The sequence below is a fragment of the Arachis hypogaea genome, chromosome 18 (genome assembly GCF_003086295.3).
Source record: "Arachis hypogaea cultivar Tifrunner chromosome 18, arahy.Tifrunner.gnm2.J5K5, whole genome shotgun sequence".
Classification (NCBI taxonomy): Eukaryota; Viridiplantae; Streptophyta; class Magnoliopsida; order Fabales; family Fabaceae; genus Arachis; species Arachis hypogaea.
In genome coordinates, this window is record NC_092053.1 from 13,673,667 (window position 1) to 13,694,804 (window position 21,138).

The 21,138-nt window shown below is 32.2% G+C and overlaps 2 protein-coding genes and 1 long non-coding RNA gene across 9 annotated transcripts; 2 read left to right on the top strand and 1 right to left on the bottom strand.

Annotated features, from left to right (window-relative positions):
- Window positions 1-1,983: 1,983 nt before the first annotated feature.
- Window positions 1,984-9,796, bottom strand: LOC112771318 (putative pentatricopeptide repeat-containing protein At3g23330). Of its 6 annotated transcripts, none has more exons than XM_072226291.1 (4): window positions 9,370-9,756; window positions 8,281-8,639; window positions 5,755-6,719; window positions 1,984-4,600 (listed from the first exon to the last, which is right to left on the bottom strand). In XM_072226291.1, exon 4 carries the CDS (start codon window positions 4,141-4,143, stop codon window positions 2,068-2,070), a length of 2,076 nt encoding a protein of 691 aa, XP_072082392.1. In that variant the 5' UTR covers window positions 4,144-4,600; window positions 5,755-6,719; window positions 8,281-8,639; window positions 9,370-9,756; the 3' UTR covers window positions 1,984-2,067. The 6 variants fall into 6 exon arrangements, with proteins under 6 accessions (XP_072082392.1, XP_072082393.1, XP_072082394.1 ...); XM_072226292.1 differs by lacking the exon at window positions 9,370-9,756 and having other exon boundaries at window positions 5,755-6,292; window positions 6,492-6,719; window positions 8,281-8,698; XM_072226293.1 differs by lacking the exon at window positions 9,370-9,756 and having other exon boundaries at window positions 5,755-6,285; window positions 6,492-6,719; window positions 8,281-8,667.
- Window positions 9,797-10,854: 1,058 nt separating this feature from the next.
- LOC112771320 (uncharacterized) lies at window positions 10,855-14,033 on the top strand. 2 transcript variants are annotated; one of them, XM_025816025.3, is made up of 4 exons: window positions 10,855-11,564; window positions 11,933-12,868; window positions 12,945-13,610; window positions 13,766-14,033. In XM_025816025.3, exons 2-4 carry the CDS (start codon window positions 11,945-11,947, stop codon window positions 13,793-13,795), a joined length of 1,620 nt encoding a protein of 539 aa, XP_025671810.1. In that variant the 5' UTR covers window positions 10,855-11,564; window positions 11,933-11,944; the 3' UTR covers window positions 13,796-14,033. The 2 variants fall into 2 exon arrangements, with proteins under 2 accessions (XP_025671810.1, XP_025671812.1); XM_025816027.3 differs by having other exon boundaries at window positions 10,860-11,352.
- A 1,285-nt stretch (window positions 14,034-15,318) lies between these two features.
- Window positions 15,319-17,799, top strand: LOC140181591 (uncharacterized). Its single transcript, XR_011876483.1, has 2 exons — window positions 15,319-15,785; window positions 17,301-17,799. It is a non-coding gene; the product is annotated as an uncharacterized lncRNA (long non-coding RNA).
- The last annotated feature ends 3,339 nt before the right edge of the window (window positions 17,800-21,138 follow it).

Here is a 21,138-nt window from a genome sequence, read left to right on the forward strand (position 1 = left end):
TAATTATATTTATATTACTGAAATAATTGTTGTAAGTATTAATATTTTTAATTTAATATTTAATTTTGAAAATTAAATAGTATAAACTGATAATATATATAAATTAAATTACTTTACATTCTCAACCAATAAGAATTTTTTGATTAGTCGTATACAGAATTAAATATATTTAAAAATCAATTGATTTTACTTGTTTGGGACTTTATAAATTATAATTGGATAATGTAATTAATTTCACACCGTTCATTTCATGCAATTTAAGTCCATTTTTATTTGTTTTTAATAACATGATCAAGTTAAATAGTCCTATAAAATTTTAACATTAGTAGCACATCAAATATAATCCTGCTTTTTACTTTCATCTTATAATTATTATCACTACAAAATTTTCTTGAGTTTGAAAGTCAATTTCATCTTCCTTAATGGAAACACTTACATCCCCCTGAATTATTATTACAAGAAACAGTATCATTTCAATAATTTCATCTTCCTTAAATATACAGAACGCATCCACTTGAACAATTATAGCAATAACGAATATCATCATCAAAACATAATTAAATCATCCATTATACATCACTTTTGTTTATACAATAATGTTACATAGTACATACTCATGCAGCGGCAAGTGTATGATCATGAAGGGCATATATATATGACACTATCAATATAAAAAACTTTTACACAAATAAATAATTGTATATTAAATTATCAAAATATTATTTATACACTGAAATTAGCTACTAAAATCAGTCACTATATACACTATATATATAGTTTAACTCATTTTTAATGTGTATTTTGTATTCTAATATGTATTCTACTCTAGTAGCTAATTTTAATGACTGATTTTGATGTACACCTACCATAATTGGTAAATTATATATGTTGTTACTTTTTAATTCGTTAGTGCAATGTATGTGTGTGGTCACTAACATGTGAAGTGAATCATGAAACCATCTCGTGTATGATCCCGAGCAAGGTAACGTGCTATATTTCATGACACCTGTAGAAAGTAAAATCAAATTGTTTAGAAATTTTGTAGCAGATGTGGGCACATGCATGCGTAATTAATAATAATAATAATAATAGAAAATAACATACAATTGTAATCAAATCCCCAGTGTGATGTTTCTTTTCTTAAATTAATTGTTTTCGTAATGTCAGCAATATCCTTCTAACTATATATAATCTCCGTTCAGTACATACAAGGAGAATTTATTCCTTTCCGTTGCCCTGCAACTATTCGGATAGTATCCAAGCAGGCAAGCAGACATAAATCATAATTATTTTTTGTTTATGACAAGAGGCCTAAATTTTAAGAAAATGTCTAGGGATCTAACTACAGTATAAGCCAACTCAAGCCAATTTTTTTGTTTTTCAATTACTTGGTTCTAGTTGGCTACACTACTAGTTGGTTCTATAGCGAAACCGAAGTTTTAATTACTCTGTCTCTCACTATAAATCTGTATTCTCTCTCAAAATAATAATAGTATATTTAAAAGTAAATCAATCAATATCAGTAGAAGTTTAGACCATCGTAATTTGAGTAAGAAGCTCTAAACTAATTGTGTGTATGTGCGTTTCAAACGGAAGAGAAGGGGAGAAACTTACCCAAAGGATTGAAGGGATACTCAGCCAGAGAGCAAAAGCATTCACATGGAGACATGGAGAATGAATGTGGCCTCCTTCAACGGCCATTGGGAGAGTGGTCCAACTTTGAATACAATGAAACAAAAACTCATCCAAATAAAACCCCACTTCAAAACGCCATGTGGTGGATGAACCCTCCACGCCCTCATTGCAAAAATGCAAACTTTGACTCTCAGAACTTACTCAATGTTCTCAAGTGCAAAAGTCCTGGTGCCATGTTAACATGACTCTGTAATACTGTGAAGCAATGGTGCTGTGTGTGTGTTTGTGTGTGTGAGAGAGAGAGAGAGATAGAAGATTATAGAATAGCACAAGTAAAGGATCAGGTCATGGAGGTTAATTCTTTTCAATTATAAACTTAAGAATAAAAAACCACTATATTCTGGGACTTCAACCATAGTTGCTACATTAATATTACCAATAATCTCCACATGAACAAGATCCATTCTTAAAATGGTGAAATCTGCTATTATCCCTGACAATGATTTCCCTGCTAACAATCTTTGCAATAAACTTAATTGCTGTATGGCAGTCCACACAAACCCGAATATTCTTTATTACACGGATAGTTGTACCTGCAGGAGTGCTAATGATGCCAAATGCTATAGCAAGCCTCTCACTGTGGGTGAGTAACAAGTCACGTTTGTGTTCCTCATCAACATCATGAAGTGCCTCACTTGTGTCAAGAACATAACCTTCTTTTTCCATCTGCTTCAATAATACATACAATGCCTCGTTTATTTTGTCGTAATATGGATGTGATTTATCTCCAGCCGTAAAAGTATGGACTTTGTTTCCAACTTCAATCCAGCTGCATGCTGGAGTCTTCTTCAAGCCCTTTTTCCTCATGTAGGTTCTCAACTTTGAAGCATCTTTCCATCTTTGAGCTGATGAATAGATGTTTGACATCAAAATATAAGCACCTATGTTTTCAGGATCGACCAAAATTATCTTGTCGAGAACCTTCTCGGCTAATTCAACATTCTTATGAGCCCTACAAGCAGCCAACAATGTCGACCATACACTTCCGGTCGGTTGAACTCTCATTTTGCAGATAAAGTCATAGGCTTCCTCCAATCTTCCAGCTCTGCCAAGCAAGTCGGCAACAGCAGCATAGTGCTCCAGGCCAGGAGTAATACCAAACTCCTGTTCCATACTGTAGAAATACTTCCAAGCTTCATCTACCAACCCTGCATGACTGCAAGCCGTTAGAACAGCCATAAATGCCACATAGTTGGGCTCTACTCCATCCATTAGCATCTGCTGAAAGAAGGAAACTGCATCAAGAGCATGGCCATGCATAGCGCATCCCATAATGATGGCGGTCCATGATACCATGTCATTCGCCTCTATTTTGTCAAAAATATATCTAGCCATCTTGATGTTGCCACATTTGGCATACATATCCATCAGAGAGCTCGCTATAAATTTATTATCATCAAATCCAATTCTAATTATATATCCATGGATCTGTTTCCCCAAACTGAGGGCAGTCAAGTGAGCACAAGCCGGTATTACACTGGAGAAGGAAACATGCATGGGTTTGACTTTGTCCTTCAACATTTGGCGGAAGAACATGAGCCCCTGATCGAATTTACCATTCTGCACAGAGCCTGCAATGATAGAGTTCCAGGAAATAGCATCTCTCTTGGGCAAGAGGTAGAAGGAACGAAGCGAGTATTCGACGCGAGTACATTTTGCGTACATGTCAATTAAGCTGCTTCCAATGAAAACATCCGCATCCAACCCATTTCTGATAGCATATCCATGAATCTCCTTTCCTTTAATAAGATCAGCATGCTCTGCAAAGATAGGGAGAATGCTTGACAAAGTATAGGCATCAGGCTTCAAGTGGGCTCCAGCCATCTCCCTGACCAAGGCCAACGCTTCCTCATACATGCCATTTTGAGCATTTCCAGCAATGACAGTGCTCCAAGAAACAACATCCCTCACCGGCATTCTATCAAATACCTTTCTGACATTATCTATGTTCATAGTGACAACAGCCATGGTGCTGCAGTTGGCTCTGCCTCTCTCAGACAATCCATCAAGCACCTTACCTGCACAGCCCCCCAAGCCATGAAACTTAGAGTACATATTCATCAAGGCATTGGCTGTGTACAAATCAAAATCGAAGCCGAGGCGAAGGATGCAGGCATGAAGAGATTGGCCGAGGTAGAAGTCCTTCAAGAGGGCGCAGGCTTTAAGGAGAGAAGGGAAGACGTGGCGGTTAGGGCGAATGCCAAGTGCCCTCATTTGACTAAAGGAAGAGAAGGAATGGTGGAAGAAGCCATGGAAAGTGTAGCACTTGATGATGGAGCTCCAAGCAAGAGGAGGAGGGGAACGAAGGGAACGGAAGAGGAGGATTGAATCATGGAAGAGGTTGAGGTTGGTGTAGAGTGAGAGAATGGAGGAGTTGTCTGAGTGCCAAGATCCTTTGGTCTTCACAATGCGGGCATGGAGTTTTTTGGCCTCGCGCGCGCAACTCATGCTTGCATGTCGTGATTCATGGATGAGAACCACTATTGAACAATGTAAAACTACAACCAAATAAAAATGGCATAATAAATCCTCACCGGAATGATTGAATAAAATTCATTTGGAATTGGATCTTGTTGAATCCCTGTGCTCCAGACAATTTCTGATGCTTTCTAGGTGACAAAATATCATTACCAGAATGTCTAGGGGGTTCTTTATTGTTTAAGGCCGATGAAACAGATCCAAATTTTTCAACAAAGTCAGAAGGCCACCATGAAACATTAGAGGACCCTTGCTCTGACGGGCCTGCATCTTCTTGTGTCTCGTCCATGATCTTTTATGTTTGGAAATTAAAACCATCTTGCCACAGTTCTTAACCCATAAGAGACATATCAAGCTAAAGATAGTCCTTTAATTGCAAATCATTGAAATATAAACTTCAGCAGCTTCAATTGTACCAAGCTGCAGCCTGAATGAGTCATAACAAAATATGAAAATGAGAAATCAACATTACCAAACAAAAAGAAATAGAATTTTCAAAATCGCATAACAAATGAAAAGCATGTACAAGTACAACTAAGAGGCAATAAAATCACCATATAAAAATGAGGCTTGCAATTTTGTTAGAATTGCCTCATCCCCATCCATATATCATATATAAATCTGTTAAGGTTGTAAAATCGTTCATTGATCCATTAGCCATCACGTTCAATTATTTATGAAAAAGTAAAATTTCAAAAGTGGACATTTATTTCTTAATGGAGGTCATATTTATTAATTAGGCCATGCATGAACTGAACTTTTCAAATACAATTTTTATCATATAAATGGACTAATGGTTTGGTTTTGACCGATCCATTTTCACTAATAAAAAAATCCATATTTGGAGCTCATAGGATATAAGTAAGCAAAGACAATGTAAGTCAAAATCATCCACATTTACAACAGATGATACTAAATGTGTGGGGCAGGTAATCTTCCATTACTTTCTGAAAGAAAGAAACCACATGATAAGAGGTTGACTATTGAGAATTTCTATATATCATTTCCAACAGGGATCCATTTTCCATTAATGAAAATTGTACATGACGCATCCTTGTACATCAATGATGCAGAATACTGATTCATGGTCTAGAAATACAAGGAAAACAAAAACTAGGTTAAATGACAGAATTTATCTTCAGTATTGCATAAGTGGACAAGGTTTATACTGCATATCCATGAAGTAATCAAATAACTTAAGCATTCTTGTAATGGACAAACATCTTATGTTCACATCCTTGCCCATAATGCTCTGGGGATTTACATAAATGCACAAGTTAAACTATGATGTGGTAAGATAGAACTACACAGGTTACTGATGTCAAATTATGCTAACATCCAAGTCATGTTATTTATTCAATTGTAACTCCAAATGCACCATTGCACCATCATCTATAAATATATATTAATTTTTTGAACTTGAGTTTTACAATTTATCTAAACCTATTACAAATTAATCAATCATTTTTAAGTACAAATACAATTAGCATCAATTTGTCTCTTCTAAACCTACATTAAAACAGCAAAAAGCAAGTCCAAAAAAAGTAACATAGAATAACTTTAAAAAAAAAAAAACCTCACCTCTACACTGCAGAAGGCCAGAAGTAGAACAAAAGTCAGCAGTCAGGGACGGGTTGGGGCCGTTCCACCGTTGCAGAGGCAGGCCACTGGCGAGGAGAGGGTGGCCGCATGAGCAGGGCTCCGGCACAAGCAGAGCAGACCCGGCAGAGGAGGGAGCCAACACGAGGGCAACAACGGAGGAAGAAGAGACAGAGGAGGCACGAAGCGGAGGCGGATGCAGAGAAGGCGTGCCACAGCGGAGCCAACACGGCCGGGACGACACAGACGGAGGCGAGCAGGGGCGCGGACGACGATCAACAACTGGCGGCACAGAGACGAGGCAGAGTTTCCGGCGAGAGGCGCGGAGACGAGGCGGTGACTGTGTGGTGAAGGTGAGTGAGGTAGAGAGGTGAGAGTGTGAGAGCCTGTGAGAGTGAGATGAGAGCGCGACTGAGGTTGGGGATGCAAGTCTGATCAAGGTTCTGAAAACCGGACCGGTCATCGAACCGCTCTAGTCATTGGTTCACTAGTTTACTGGTCCAACCGGTTTAACTGTCATCTAACCGGAAAAATCGTTTTATAATAAAAATAATAAATTATAAATAAACACTCTAAAACATAATTATAAATAAATAAATAAATAAGTATGCAAATTGAATTAATAAATAAATAAATAAATAAATAAGCAAATTAATTTTTTAACGAATAAAAAGAGCAGCTAATTATGGAAGAGAAAAAGAACATGAATATATGATTACATGAAATGAAATGAGGAAAGAATTGAACTGATCAGAAGAAAGTGTGATAGATGAGTGATTGTTGAAAGAGAAAGGAGAGTGAATAGCAGCAGAAGAAGCATTATAATTAAGCCTTAGCTTAAGCAAACCCATGATGCTGTTTCCAGAATTCAAGAGAGAGAGGAGATTCCATTGAAAGAAGTTAGTTAAATTGCTTCCGTTACAACCACTACCAGTTATTCATCTTCCCTGCATTAAGATTAGCCGTATCGTTCAAAATGGGAAGATTAGCAGCCAAAATTATTATCCACAGATGTATATTCGCAAATGTTTCTTGGTTCATACTATTATCCATAATTGAAATCAATAAATCACTAAGGCAGTCACAATCTAAGTAAAAATTAAATCACAAAACAGTAAAACAAACACAAAAACTCAGCAACACATCATTAATCAATATTCACAATACTTTCAAAATCAATAATCAGTAAATTAAAATCACAAGTTCAAACTTTGCAATGTGAAATTAACAACATTCAAACTTTGCACACAATTACTTTCAAGTTGACATAGCAAGGTTCTGAAAACCGAACCGGTTATCGAACCATTCTAGTTACTGGTTCACTGGTTCACTGGTTTATAGGTTCAACCGATTCGACCGTGGTTGAACTGAAAAAACCGTTTTATAATAATTAAAAAAATTACCATAGATCCCTAATAGAAGTTATTTTCTTCTAATAACTAAATATAACTACAGATACTTCTGACCAATTGTAACCTCTGCATGAGAGTACACAAATTATAATTTTAGAGTACATAAATTGTAACTTCTGTAAGATATGTAACTGACACTTCTGTTGAGCATATTATTCAACAAGTCTTCATGATTTCTTCAACCATTACATGTCGAATTTCAACCAACTTGCTCCCCATTAGTGCATGGTCAGTTTTACATACATATAGAAGTAGAAGCTTCATTATAAAGTGTGTTCAAGAACATGTGCAAAGCAATCGCACAAAAATCTATCTTTTTAATATATATGCATGATAAATCAAGGTTATGACCCTAAATCTGACTTCCATCCAGATAACATGATATAAGAAGGGCTGGACTTGCAAAATTAACATTATATAACCTAGTTATGTTTGTTTTATAAATACGATTACACAGATACATGATATTTTAAAATAAACCAAACAAACACGCATTCCAGAAAATACAACTCAGGAAAAATTCTGAAACTTTGAAGCATACTACTGTTAAATTATTTCCACTCCTGGTGATCAAAACCACTTTGATTATTCAAAGAACTATCAGCAGCAACACAATGGTTAATGCAGAATGCCTTCACATATGGTGAAAACATAACAATTGTTCCCCAGAACAATGGCTCGTTGATTTTTAGAACAGACTTTTCTTACTAGATGAAGTCAAAGTTAATACTGCAATGATGCACTACAACTCATAAAAGATTATAGGAAACGACATATCCAGAATTTCACCACCAATACAAACAGTTTCTGTGTTTCATATTTCCGATCATAGAGTAGAAGATATCATTCTGATTTGATTTTCCATGTCACCATTTTCATGCATATATTCACCAAGAAATTAAATAAAATACAACAGATAAAAGAGGGGGGTTGGAGGGGAAAAAAACAGCAAAGTTCACAGATTAATTAAGAACAATTATTCAACCTATTATTCAACCTAGTAATTCACAAATTAATTAACAATTATTCAACCCATAACAAGTTCACAGATTATTCAACAATAATTATTCAACAATTATTGTTAAAAAAAAAATACCTAGAAGCTAGAAGCAATGAAGCATAGAACAGAGCTGGCGACGGAGGCAGGAACAGAGCTTGCGACGGAGGAACAGAGATGGCGCCGGCGACGGTGGAAGAGAGCTTCGCGATGGAGGCAGGAGGCGAGCCCGGCGACTGTGCTTCCACTGCTGAGAGTCTGAGACGTTAGCTGCACGAGCAGGAGTGAGGGACCGAGTGAGCTTCGAAGCTCCAACTTGCGACGGCGTCAAGATCAGTCCGGCGGCTGAACGAAAGGGAGGGACTGAGATGGCCGGCGTTGAGAGGAACGACTAGCTCGAGGGTGATGGGAGGGACGAGGGAGAGAGTGGGTGCTGCTGCTGCTGCGCCGTTGGAGACCTGGAGTGAGTTAGGGTTGGTAAGGGTTGGGAGGGTTACTGGTTAGGGATCATAATGCTAAACGGCTGCGTTTTGGCGTTGTTTGGGCAAAATAAGAAAACCGGCTGGGTCCCGGTTCGGTCGACTGACCGGTTACCGGCCGGTTTAGCAGTTCAACTCCAGTTTTTAATTTTTGCGGTTTTGGCATCTAACCGAACCGTGATTCTCATCAGTTTGCGATTTAATTGGTTCGACCGACCAGTTTGAACCGATTTTTAAAACATATAATAGTGATTAATCAAATAATAGCTTAAGTGGATTTATACCTTATTTTTCTGATACAGCTACAATCACTAAAATTTTTATAAGTTAATCTCCTGTTTAGACGATAAGTACAGTTTATTTGGTTATAAAAAAAAAAAGGGTGTCATAGCAATTTCTATTTTCGCAGAAACTTGGAGAATAACAACTTCACTGGTTTAGTTCCCAGTAAACTCCTTAATAGATCAAAGAAATTAAAGGTTCACTATTATTGAGGCATGCATGCTTAGTTAATATCAAATAGTCAAAAATCCAAAGTCTAAAGTTTCTAATGACTAGTAATCAAAGATATTCTTAATTCTTGATCTAATTTTAATCATTTTATTTTAATCTGAAAATGCTATTATGGGGCAAAATCCATACCTATGTAGTTCTGCATCATCATGCAACCAACATATCAAAACAATTGAGAAGCAGAAAAACAATGTACCTATTCCTGTAGTAGCAATGTAGCATTAGTTGTTGGGGTTTTGGTGCTTCTAATAGTTTCTACAACAGCTATAATCTTCTTAGTTATCACAGTCCACGGAGCCACCACGGGAAGCCATATGAAGTGGGGCTGAGTAGAAGAAGACAACGTCAGACACCGAGCTCGAAGAAGAAGCTGCGATTGGTGAGACTGTGAGAGTGAACAGGGGGAGACTTAGAGCACGACTACAACGCAGCGAACGATGGCAGTTTTTCACTCCCTGTGACGGTGGCCCCTGAGCACAATGGACGGCGGTAGCACTGAGTCTCTCCTTACGGCGGTGGCGGAGGCTATATCCTAGGGTTGAGAGTTGAGAGAGGAGAGAGTCTGAGGAACTGAAAAAATCAGAAATGACTAAAGGAGGAGGAGGATTTTTTTATCCCTAGACACAGAACCTTAAACGGTGATGTTTCATTAGAATCGGCTAGTTCAACGGTTCAAAAAGAGCAGTTTTTAACAGTAGATCAAACCGTATTAGAGTCCGATTCAGGGTTGGACTAGTTCAATCATATATTCCAATTTTCAGACCCATATATTCCTATTGCCATTCGGTTCGGTTTTGTAGACCGGTGACCGATATTTCGGTTCGACTAACGGGTCGGTCTGATTTTTACAACAACATACTAGGGTTCGTTTATTTTTTTATTTTTTCATTTCTTCTTCCAACCTAGGTTTATTTAGGGGACCAGAGAAACTAGTCTGCTAGCCACCTAGATGAAATGTAATATCCAAAATTGAATTGCATATCTAATGAGAGTAATAAATAATAATAGAATAATCTGAAAAAATATAATAAAGACAGAGAATTAACCTTTAACTATAATACTAAATAACAAAATTAGTTGGTTGACTCTTTTATTAATACTAAATTTTTAATTCAAAAATCATTTAAAATAAAAAAATTCTCATCAATGGAAAAAAGTGCCAACTAAAACTTTTTTTTTTAAATAAAAACTTTTTTTTTTAAATAAAAACTTTCATCAATATCACCATGGCGATAAAATAAAAATATTATACAATTATAATCTAATCACCATGGCGATGTTCTTTTCTTAAATTAATTGTTTTGGTAATGTCAGCAATATCCTTCTCATTTTGGGAGAATAACTATAACTATATATAATCTCCCTTCAGTACATACAAGGAGAATTTATTCCTTCCTGTTACTCTGCAAATATTCCGATAGTATCCAAGCACAGATATATATCATAATTATTTTTTTTCCCCATAAGAGGCCTAAAGTATAATTACTCTCACTATAAATCTGTAGTTTCTCTTAAGTATAACATACATCAAATATCAATATTAACAAGGAATGTTTTAAAGTAATCCTTCAAGTTTTGATTTAGCATATTCCTAATTTTATTAGCAAGAAATTAAAGAAGAAATAAAGAAATGGACAAGATCATATCTTATATATACACTTAACTACTTAAGTGACCTAACACGTAAAACACGGTTGGTCTTTTCCTTTGGCCCTGTGCAACAAATTTTAATTTCATCCATAGTCTTGGACCATATAGTATATCATTATTACAATCACTTTATTTGTCTGTACTCTGTACCATGATTTCTTCACCTTCATTGTTACACGATCCCACACGCCACGTGGCACCTAGCTAAAATTAATCAGAACATAATGTGCTTATACATAAGTTACATTCTGTTATTTTGGTCTGCACACAAAAGAATTCAATGCTGAATTGAATAAAAAGGAACCATTATTATGCATTTACCTGTGAAACCAACCAAGTATATGGTATTATAAACACAAGCGTACAAAATAGTTTATTCTAAAAAAACAAAAAATTCCTTTCTTTTCTTTCTTAATCTCTTTGCCTTCATTTCTCTGGTGCTCTCTTGTGCATGACACCAAAATTTCGACACTGCTTCAGGGTTAGCCTTTTCCAAAGGAAGAAGAAAAAGCAGTGAGGTTTTCAAAAGGTTCTTTCCCTTAAAACTCTCTTTCTTTCTTTCTTTCTTTCTTTCACTTTTTCTGTGTTAGTGTGTTAGTTGGTGTTTCTTGCTTTGGTAAAACGATGATGATGATGATGATTGTACATTAAGGAATCTATAAGAAGAAACACATGTTTCTATTTGGAATGAGAGAATGCTTCTAGGTTCTAAATTGCAATGCAGCATTCAGAATTTTCTTGGTAACAATTCTTGTCCAATGAAGTTCTATAGTCTTGGCTCAATTAGAACTGCAATTTGCATTTCTTTGATGCTTTGTTTTGATTCTGATTCTCATACAAGACCAAAATCTTGAAATTCTGCAGCTTCTTTTTCTTGAAACTGTTCCTTTGTCTTTTATCCTCTGCTGCATTGGATTCTTTTTCCAATTTCAATTCCATATTGTTTTCAATTTTCTTATAGCACCAATTTACAAAGCTGAATGATATAATGTGAACTCATCTATAACCAAAACATAATATCATTTTAATTTTCTTGATAAATTTGTTACATGTTGCTGGGAAATGCCTAGTTTGATTTTCAAATTACATTTGATTTCTGAGTTCTGCAGAAACTACACTACATGTTACTCAAAGATCTAATGGAAGAAAAACAGTTAAACCTTAGCCAGCCACTTCTATCGGTGCGGCGATACTCATCGACAAAGTCCTCCAAAAGGAGCAAGAGAGATAGCAATTCATCAACAAGATTACCCTCTCCACCTTTATACAAATCAGATTTAAAGTCAGGTCCAGTTAGAACTGCAGGTGCTGTTCCATTTGTGTGGGAAAAAGCTCCTGGAAAACCAAAAGAACAGAGCAATTCACAAAAACATGGTCTAATCACTCCAAATCCTCCACCAGGGAAGGTTTCAAAGGTAAATAGGAAGCAATGTTTTGATGCAGTTTCGACTTGTGGAAGCAATAATGTTTCTGATTCTGTAAGGATTTCGGACAAAGAGGAAGTTAAGGAAAACGAAAAGGTAGCAGGTTCTGATTCAGATGATGAGAATTTTGTAGATGCTCTTGAGACACTTTCAAGGACTGAATCATTCTTCATGAGCACTACTAGTGTTTTTGATGATCAAGAGGTCCTGGAACAATCTAGAAGCTTATCATCATTGTCCAGCAATCGCGATTTCATAATCGACAGGTTCTTGCCGGCAGCAAAGGCCTTGACATCCGGAACACAGCCATATGCATCATTCTTCAGGAAGACAATTGTAGGACAAGAACAACAACGAAAAGAGGTGAAGAAAGTTTTGAGACCAGAAATTTCCCTGCATCTTAGTCAGCATAGGCCTAAAGCTCTGCCTCGTTATGGCGAAGATAAAACCGGAGACTGCAATGGAGCCGAAAACTTCACGGCCACTGGTTGTGGATTGTTTCCTAAGCTATGCCTTCTTAGTCCAATTGGAGGATCAAGAAATGAGGATAAGACTCAAAGTTCTGCAGTTCATGGAATGCAAGCAAAATCAGTTGCTTCCCATTGTGAAACTATAAAGGAGGTACTAATTTGTTTCTAACTTTCTACTATCAGCTTTTCTTTCAATTCTTGATTTTTCACTTTTCTTATTCTTGCAGCATGCTAAAACTTCTTTTCCTTGGAAAAAGTCATTAGATTCTCAACCTGGTTTCACAGAAGTAAAGGACATCTTGTGTGTTTCTGAGAAATCTAAACATGGAACTGATCCACATCATTGTAGAGGCTGCAATAAACCATCATCAACCAGTGAACTCCCTGTGGTTGAGAAAACTCTATATGTTGATTCTTTGCGCAAGGTTAAGTCGCATTCAAGTTCAATCTCTTCTGAAGTAAAGAATCAAACCATCCACAAAGGAGATAGTTCTAAAAATTCTAGTAGTGATATGAACATAATAGAAATGACAAAACATTCCAAGAAGTTGAACTCAACAGAAGTTGCTACCAAAGTTGGAGAAGATGGGAAAATTGACTTAGAAGGCCAATGTGTTATTCAGTTAGGCCAAAAAGAAACAGATGATGATGATGATTCAAGCTATATGCAGGTTTCACTTGAACTTCCTTCACTGAAAGCTCCATCAGAGTCTTGGCTTAAGCGCACTCTACCTACAATTTCCACAAGCAACTTGCAATCAAGAACAAACAACATTGCTACAAACACTTGTGCAAGAAGTCAAACTCATAAGACAGCTTCATCAATGTATCCTAAGTGGGAAACAATTGTTAAATCCTCTAATGTACATCATGGACATCAGAGGCTCCCTAAGGTAATTTTTCAGTAACTTATAATATCTATTTCAAACTATAGTTAACCAAATAAAAAGCAAACAAATTGGTAATTATGCATAGTTGTTAATTATTTTACAAGTATTATATGTTAATTTCTAAACTTTGCTAATATTCAGTCCTTCTTTTCTCTCAGGAACTACTGACAAGCACTCCAGAAGCTTGAACATCATGGTAAAATCTGATTTTTGCATCAGTAATATGAGTCTCTTTCACATCTCAACTGTAAAAAACAATAGAACATGGTTACTTTTTGTACATTGTAAATGAAACAAATTGTTCCAATAACACAGAAAATGATTGTCCTTGTAAAATTACATCAATCTTTAACATGATCAAGCCAAAAGGCCATTGTTTCTTCCAAATTAGTTCATAGTTTTAAATATTATAATGGATTCTTTCATTTACCCTTGATTGGTTGAGACAAAAGTTGCCTATATATTAATATATGTATATAGTTTGATGGGTTCTACTTCCTCATAACATTGCAACGTGGTTCCCATGATTCATCGACCATTTTGGAGAGAAAAGGAAAAAAGAAAAAGTTGTAACACGTTACAAAGAGTGCTCCATTCACCGCCAAATGTTAGCATCTAAATCCTCAATCCTAGATATGTTGCCTCACACAATCATACATTGAATACCAAAACACCTTTGTGGCTACTTTTAGGTTAGTTATCTACCCAATCCAGCTCTACAATATTCTTTCTAATACTATATTATCTTTATATCATTTTAAATTTGATAAATTATAAACAAAATTAAAATAATCGTCTAAGTTTTTTTAAGGGTATTTCTCTTATTCATAGAGAAGAATTAATCTGCTACCGGTTTAAAATTTTTTAAAGATTAATTGCTTGTTAATGATTGATATATACACAACATCAGATTTAAACTACCACACTTGTTTAAACTGATAATTAAGTTGATTACTCTATTGACTCAAGTTGGTTAAAAAAATAAATATAAGTTTTACTAGACTAAATATATATACAAAAATAATACTTGCATTATTTTATATTATTTATGAAATAAATGATTAAATTTGTCATGAAAGATTATTTATTCTCTATATTAGACTTCAAAGATTTTTTTAATTAAATTCACTATTCAAATATTTTAAGTTGATCATATCAGTCATTTCGTCATTTTGTCACAATTTGCTGATATAGTACATTAAATGATAGTACAACACATATTTACCGGTCTTAATTGGCTTCTAACAATAAGTTTATGAAATTAGATTAAATCAACTCTAAATTTAGAGATGGTGTCATTTAATGTGCCACCTCAGCAAATTTTGACGTTGTTAACAACATAAGTGACCGACAGAAAAATTGACGTAACTAATTTAAAATTTTTAAAAGATAAATTTAATTAAAACATTTTTTGGAGATCAATTTATAAAACGAGTGATATTTCAAAGATGATTTTAATTATTATAAAAAGTATATTTTTTATTTTTATTATTTTAATCATTTTTATTATGAAAAGGTGTACTATAAAGGATATAAGATTAGAAAATTTTTAAGTATACTTCTACACCAGTATTTTAATAAATTTTAATTGTTAATATTAATTATATATCTTATATATATTTTTTATAATTAAAATGAATAGTTAAAAACAATTGAAACACATTATATATTAAAGTTTTCCTTAAGATTCGCCACTCCATCTATGTAAACTGTAAAGGCAACAAATTTATTTAAAATTTGATGGAAGGAGGCAGGGAATATAATTAATTAATTAACATACAAATAATTCTTATTATTAAAACGGAGTATGGCCTTTTTGACGTAGGAAATGGTAGCTAAGCAAACTTTGTGGTTATCGAGGACGCATCAAGATCTGGAGAATTCTGCAAGAGAAGGTTGGATTTGGATCGCTGAAAGATGAGCAGAGAATTGGTCGAAATTGTTGATGGTACGCATAATTCTGGAGGAGCCTTATCTCTATTGGGAATGTTCTTTCTCTCGCTTTGGATCATATCCATGGTAATATTTTCCTGTGGTGATGATGATGACGATCCCCGCCGCCGCAGAGGCGGAAGATCTGGTCTTAGTGGACTTGGCGGAGACGGTGGTGCCGGTGGTGGTACAGATGGTGGCGGCGGCGGAGGTGGTGGCGGCGGCTTCGGTGGTGGCTAGAGCAATGTGAGTTTAATTAACTCTTTGTTGTAATGGCATGTATGTACTACTATATACAAAAATCAAAAGTAGATAAATTATCAGGCTTTATTACAATTGTTATATTACTATTATAAATTCATAATATCTTCTTCTTCTAACTGAGTTGCTTAATTCTACTTCTCTGTTTTCTTCAAGAACTGCACATACAGAATTCTGCAGTTTATACCCTTAAATCTGTTAGATATCAACATGCCTCTATTTTTTTGTTTACGAATTACTTGCAGTCTTTAAATTGACAACAAAGTTTGACTCAGTTATTATATATTGATTCTTAATTATTAATTTCAGATAAAAATAACTGTACGTCAACTTTTATCTTTAATAAAATAATTTAATTCAATTTATTTTAGATGTTTCTTTTGTTTTTTGAATAAAACTTCATCCTAACCCCTAATTATTTAACTAAATGACTATTCGCTCCTTACCGAAAGCAAAATACCATTACGACTCTGTTAATTAAGTCCGTTGGACATCTTGGTCTTTTGGTAAAGACTTTGTTAGGTAGAAAATAATTTTTGTGAATAACATGAATAATAGGTTTTAAAATTGGCCTAATAAAGTAAAAATACATTACACTCTAAATTATCTACTTAAATCTTAATATTAGGATAATTATCCACACACTTAGTAAATTGAACATCCGATATATCCATTATTCACATTGTATAGCATTTTTATTGTCTACCTATACTTTTCATTAAATTCTCATATAACAATACAATTTTATGTATAATGTTACTTGCTAATGTGTCATGGTATAATTGGCTAGAGATATTTCATCTTTGTCTATTTAATAAAGAGGAATGCTAGGACAGCAAATTTTGTAATTTATAGTTATCAATTAGTTATCATTAATATTTTTAATAGTGTGAGATTACATCTATATTTACTTATTTAGTATTTCCGTGTAGGATTACTCACTTCTTTTTGCTAACTAGATTTTAATAAAACTGCTGGCCCTAGACTTTTTTTTTTAATAAATTGATAGGAGTTTAATTATCCATTTTTCTAAATAACAATTTCAGATAGTGTCACCTACTAGCAATGCTCTAGAACCAAATGAAACTAATCCAGAGTGCAATTGCAATTTAAAACCATGGATGGGATCATAGGAATGCATTGCAATTGCATGATTTATTTTGTTCTTATGGTAGACTAAGATTTAAGGTTTGGGGGGATTAGTGTACAAAAAATAGGTGTTTTATTTGTTCAACTGTTGTGTTGTTGTGATTCCATTGATTGTGAGATGAGCAATATCATGTTATATTGTACATTATGTTTCTAACAAGAAATTGTGAGATGAGGATCAGTCTTTTTTTTTTCTTTCCTTTTTTTTTTTTTTTTTGGTCATGAATTGTTTTTTCATTTGTCTATTGTGTCTTTCCACTACAAGCTACTCATTAGATAAAACTATAGTCCGATATTTATTGATTATATTATGCAAGGATCTCAAGTAACTAGAATTCATGTGTCCTACAGATAACAGAAACAATCAAGTTATTTTCTCCTTTGATGGTGTTGGTTACATAGATCAAAGAATGTTTTTATCACTGGAACGTAAGTTCTTTAATTGCTTTGGTTTTATCTTCATATTCTTTTATGTCTATTTATTCAGTTTCCTATCATCTGCCAACACAATCCTTGTGAAATTCACCCAATCCTTAATCTACACTTGACAAACTAAATAACAAAAAATTTGGTCATTTGTTCTTTCTTCACAATGGAAGCTACTTTATCGGAGGTGAACTTATGCATATTAAGTGTATCTATCGTTATACAATTTTACTAAGAAAATAGAGCTGATTATAGAGCGTGTACATTGTTAATTGGCACTTGAAACTAATGAAAATAGACTATGATTATCATATTATTGTTAAAGGACTATTATAATGATTAATAATTAATCACACACACTTCAAAAATTTGTTGTACTTGTATACATACTCACTTCCTGGTTAATATGATATTTTAGTCCAAAGAGATTGACTACTTTTTGTAACACTTGTTTTGAACTTCTGATATTGCTCTGTGCACAGATAAGATATTTAGTTATTTACCATTTGTCACATTTGTGCAAGGAGCATTACTAGTGGGTTTATTAAGTAATTTGTTAAGCACTACTTGAAATTATTATTTGGAAAAAAGGGAACAATTAAATCCCTATTAATTTATTAAGTAAACAACTAAATCTGCAGGAGACAATATCTCCTTAACAAATTCTTAACAAATTATACAGTAATAGGTTAGCAAGTAATATCACATGTAGGATTGTGTCGGTATCTATTGACGAAGAGTTTAACAGAAGGGTCAGGAAGTCCAATGGACTCAATCGACAGGGGTTGCACTTGCAATGACATTTTGTTTTTGATAAGCGACAGGCAGTCATTTAGAGAAATGGTCAGGAGTTGGGGTAGTTTTTAATGCAATGACATTTCATTTTCGGCCTTGCATGTTTGAGTTAAAGGCCTGAGTTTTTAAGGCCCATGAATACAACGTTGTTACGATCAGATCAGCTTGTTCATTTGGTCTGCGTTTGTTTCTGTGGGCTTTTTCTACAGACTGACTACCAATTTGGATTTTACAATCCCCATCCCTCTCCCCTATATATATATATATATATATATATATATATATATATATATATATATATATATATATATATATATTATATATGTGTATGTTTTGACTTTTGACCAAAGTTATAAAATAAGAAAAGTTAGAGAATAAAAATACTAAATAATATAAACAATAATTTTATAAAATATTAAATAAAAAGTAAATATATTAAATGTTTATTTTACTAGGTGTACGAATAATTATTTTAATATTAAAATTTAGATAAATAATTTAAAAATATCATATGTTTTTATTTAATTAATAATTATTCATGTTATTCAAAAAAATCATCATTAGCTAGCATAATTTTATAAAATAATATCTATCTGTCCGTAACTTCGTATTGTCCCTTTTTGTTCACGCTTAGTTATTAGTTTAGAAAAACAATGATTTGCACTCCTTTTTGTATATTTTTCCATAATTTTCTTTTTTATTATAAAAAACATTTTTCACATTTTTTTATTATTTTTAATACTAAAAATAAGGAGTATAAAAAATATAATAATCCAGATAATATTGATGAGTTTATATTATATTGATTAGGACAACTGGACAAAATTTACGTGGCATTTGTTAATTACATCAAGTTTCGATTTAACCAAGTTAGAAACCTACACCCAATTAAATAATAAATATAAATGTGAAGAAATCTCTATATCAATAGACTAATACCTAGGGTATAGAAATTAAACTTTTTTTTTTGTTAGTGATATAATCTTTGTGTTAGTTTTGCTAACTTCTACGTATACTAAGAAACTTCATATTACGTCAATTAACTATGACTCAAATAACGTATAGTATGTTTTTAAATTTAGAATTCTAAGTTTAATTCTCATTTTTACATTTTTTTTAAATTAGTGTATATACAATTAACTATAACTCGAATAACATATCGTATGTTTTTAAATTTAGAGTTCTAAGTTTAATTCTCATTTTTATATTTTTTTTCCAAATTAGTGTATGTTTCTATATACGATATGAAATAATACATAAAAATATATAAAAAATTTTATTAAAAGAAATTAAATAAAAAATATATATAATTATCACTATAAATATTTTACAAAATTAGAATTAAAACTAAAATTTAATAATTTTTTATATTAAAAATAATTAATATTTGTCTTGATTAATTAAGGTAAGTTGAGTAATTATTTCACTTGTCTATTTAAGTAAGTATTAAAGATTTAAATTTTACATTGTGTACGTAATAATTCATTGACTAATGACAAATTTTTAATAAATGGAGCTTTAATTTATGGTGGATTAGTTCTTGACCTACCGAGTTAGAAAATATCGTAAAAAAAAAAAATAGTATTTGTCTTTAAAGTAGACTAATTTCTCATTGATAGCAATACTTATAGAGATTTGTCTTTATTAAAATTTATCTCTAACAGTTCTATTTGTTGGTATCATATTCATTTTTAAAGTCAAAATAATATGGTCAACATTGTTACCAATTAAAATTTTACATTTTATGATATAATTTTCAAGTATTCAAATTTATAGACCTATGTTATTACAAAAATTATTAAATTAATTAATATTCCTTGGTAATATTACCAAAATACCATCGTTAAATATTAGTTTGTGTGAAGAGTTGAGAAACCATAATAACTTTTATTATTCAATATACAATTTATTTTATGAAAAATGAATTATTATTTCCTACATTGATAAATACATTTTTCACCAATTTCTTACACCATATTATTTGACAATAATTATCTTAAAAATATTAAATAACTACGCTATTTTATAATATAATATACCACATAATTTTTTATTTTAAAATTAATTCCAGTCAATGAGATGAAATTTAAAATAATTTTTTTATTTTTTTATACATTTAAATTTAAATTCAGAATTGATTAATAACTCACCTTTTTTAAATTTCAATAACAAAAGAAAAATAGTTATATACAAAATATTCGATATTTAATAATTTTAATCCTTTAAATTTCAATTGTCCTAAATTAGATTAGAAATTAATTGTAATTTAATAATCGATAATATATATATATATATATATATATATATATATATATATAATAATATTTAATGTATAATTGCTTTTGACATAGCTAATTTATAATTTATTGAGAGTTAATTTATTATTTAAATTTTTTTATAAACTTTATAATGTATAAAAATAATGATCTCATTTTTTATTATTATTTAAAAAATTATTTATAATAATTTTATTATGTAATTAACTTAATTAATAATTTTTATTATTATTTTTTAACCAAAAAAATCAGTTTATACTATTTATATATTTTTTCAATACTAATAAATAAGTAAGTATTTTACTATTATATTTATGTCCTAGATGATTGCTTAAGTTATTTATTTCGTATGTTAAATAATATAAATCACATTTTGTATATTAAATTCATTAATTTACCCATATTGAGAGAAAAAAATTATGCATTAAATTATACCTTATAAAGATTAGTTGATTTACACATAAATTATTTTTACAAAAAAATATTTATCGTATATAATAATCTTTGATATAAATATATATATATATATATATATATTATGTGAATTATTATTATTTATTTATTATTATATTAGTAAATAATATTTAAAACTAAAAGAAAGAAAAAATTAAAAAATTTTCTTAATTTGAATAAAAAAAATATCTTGTAAGTATATCCAACTTTTATATATACTAAATGCAATAAAATTTAAT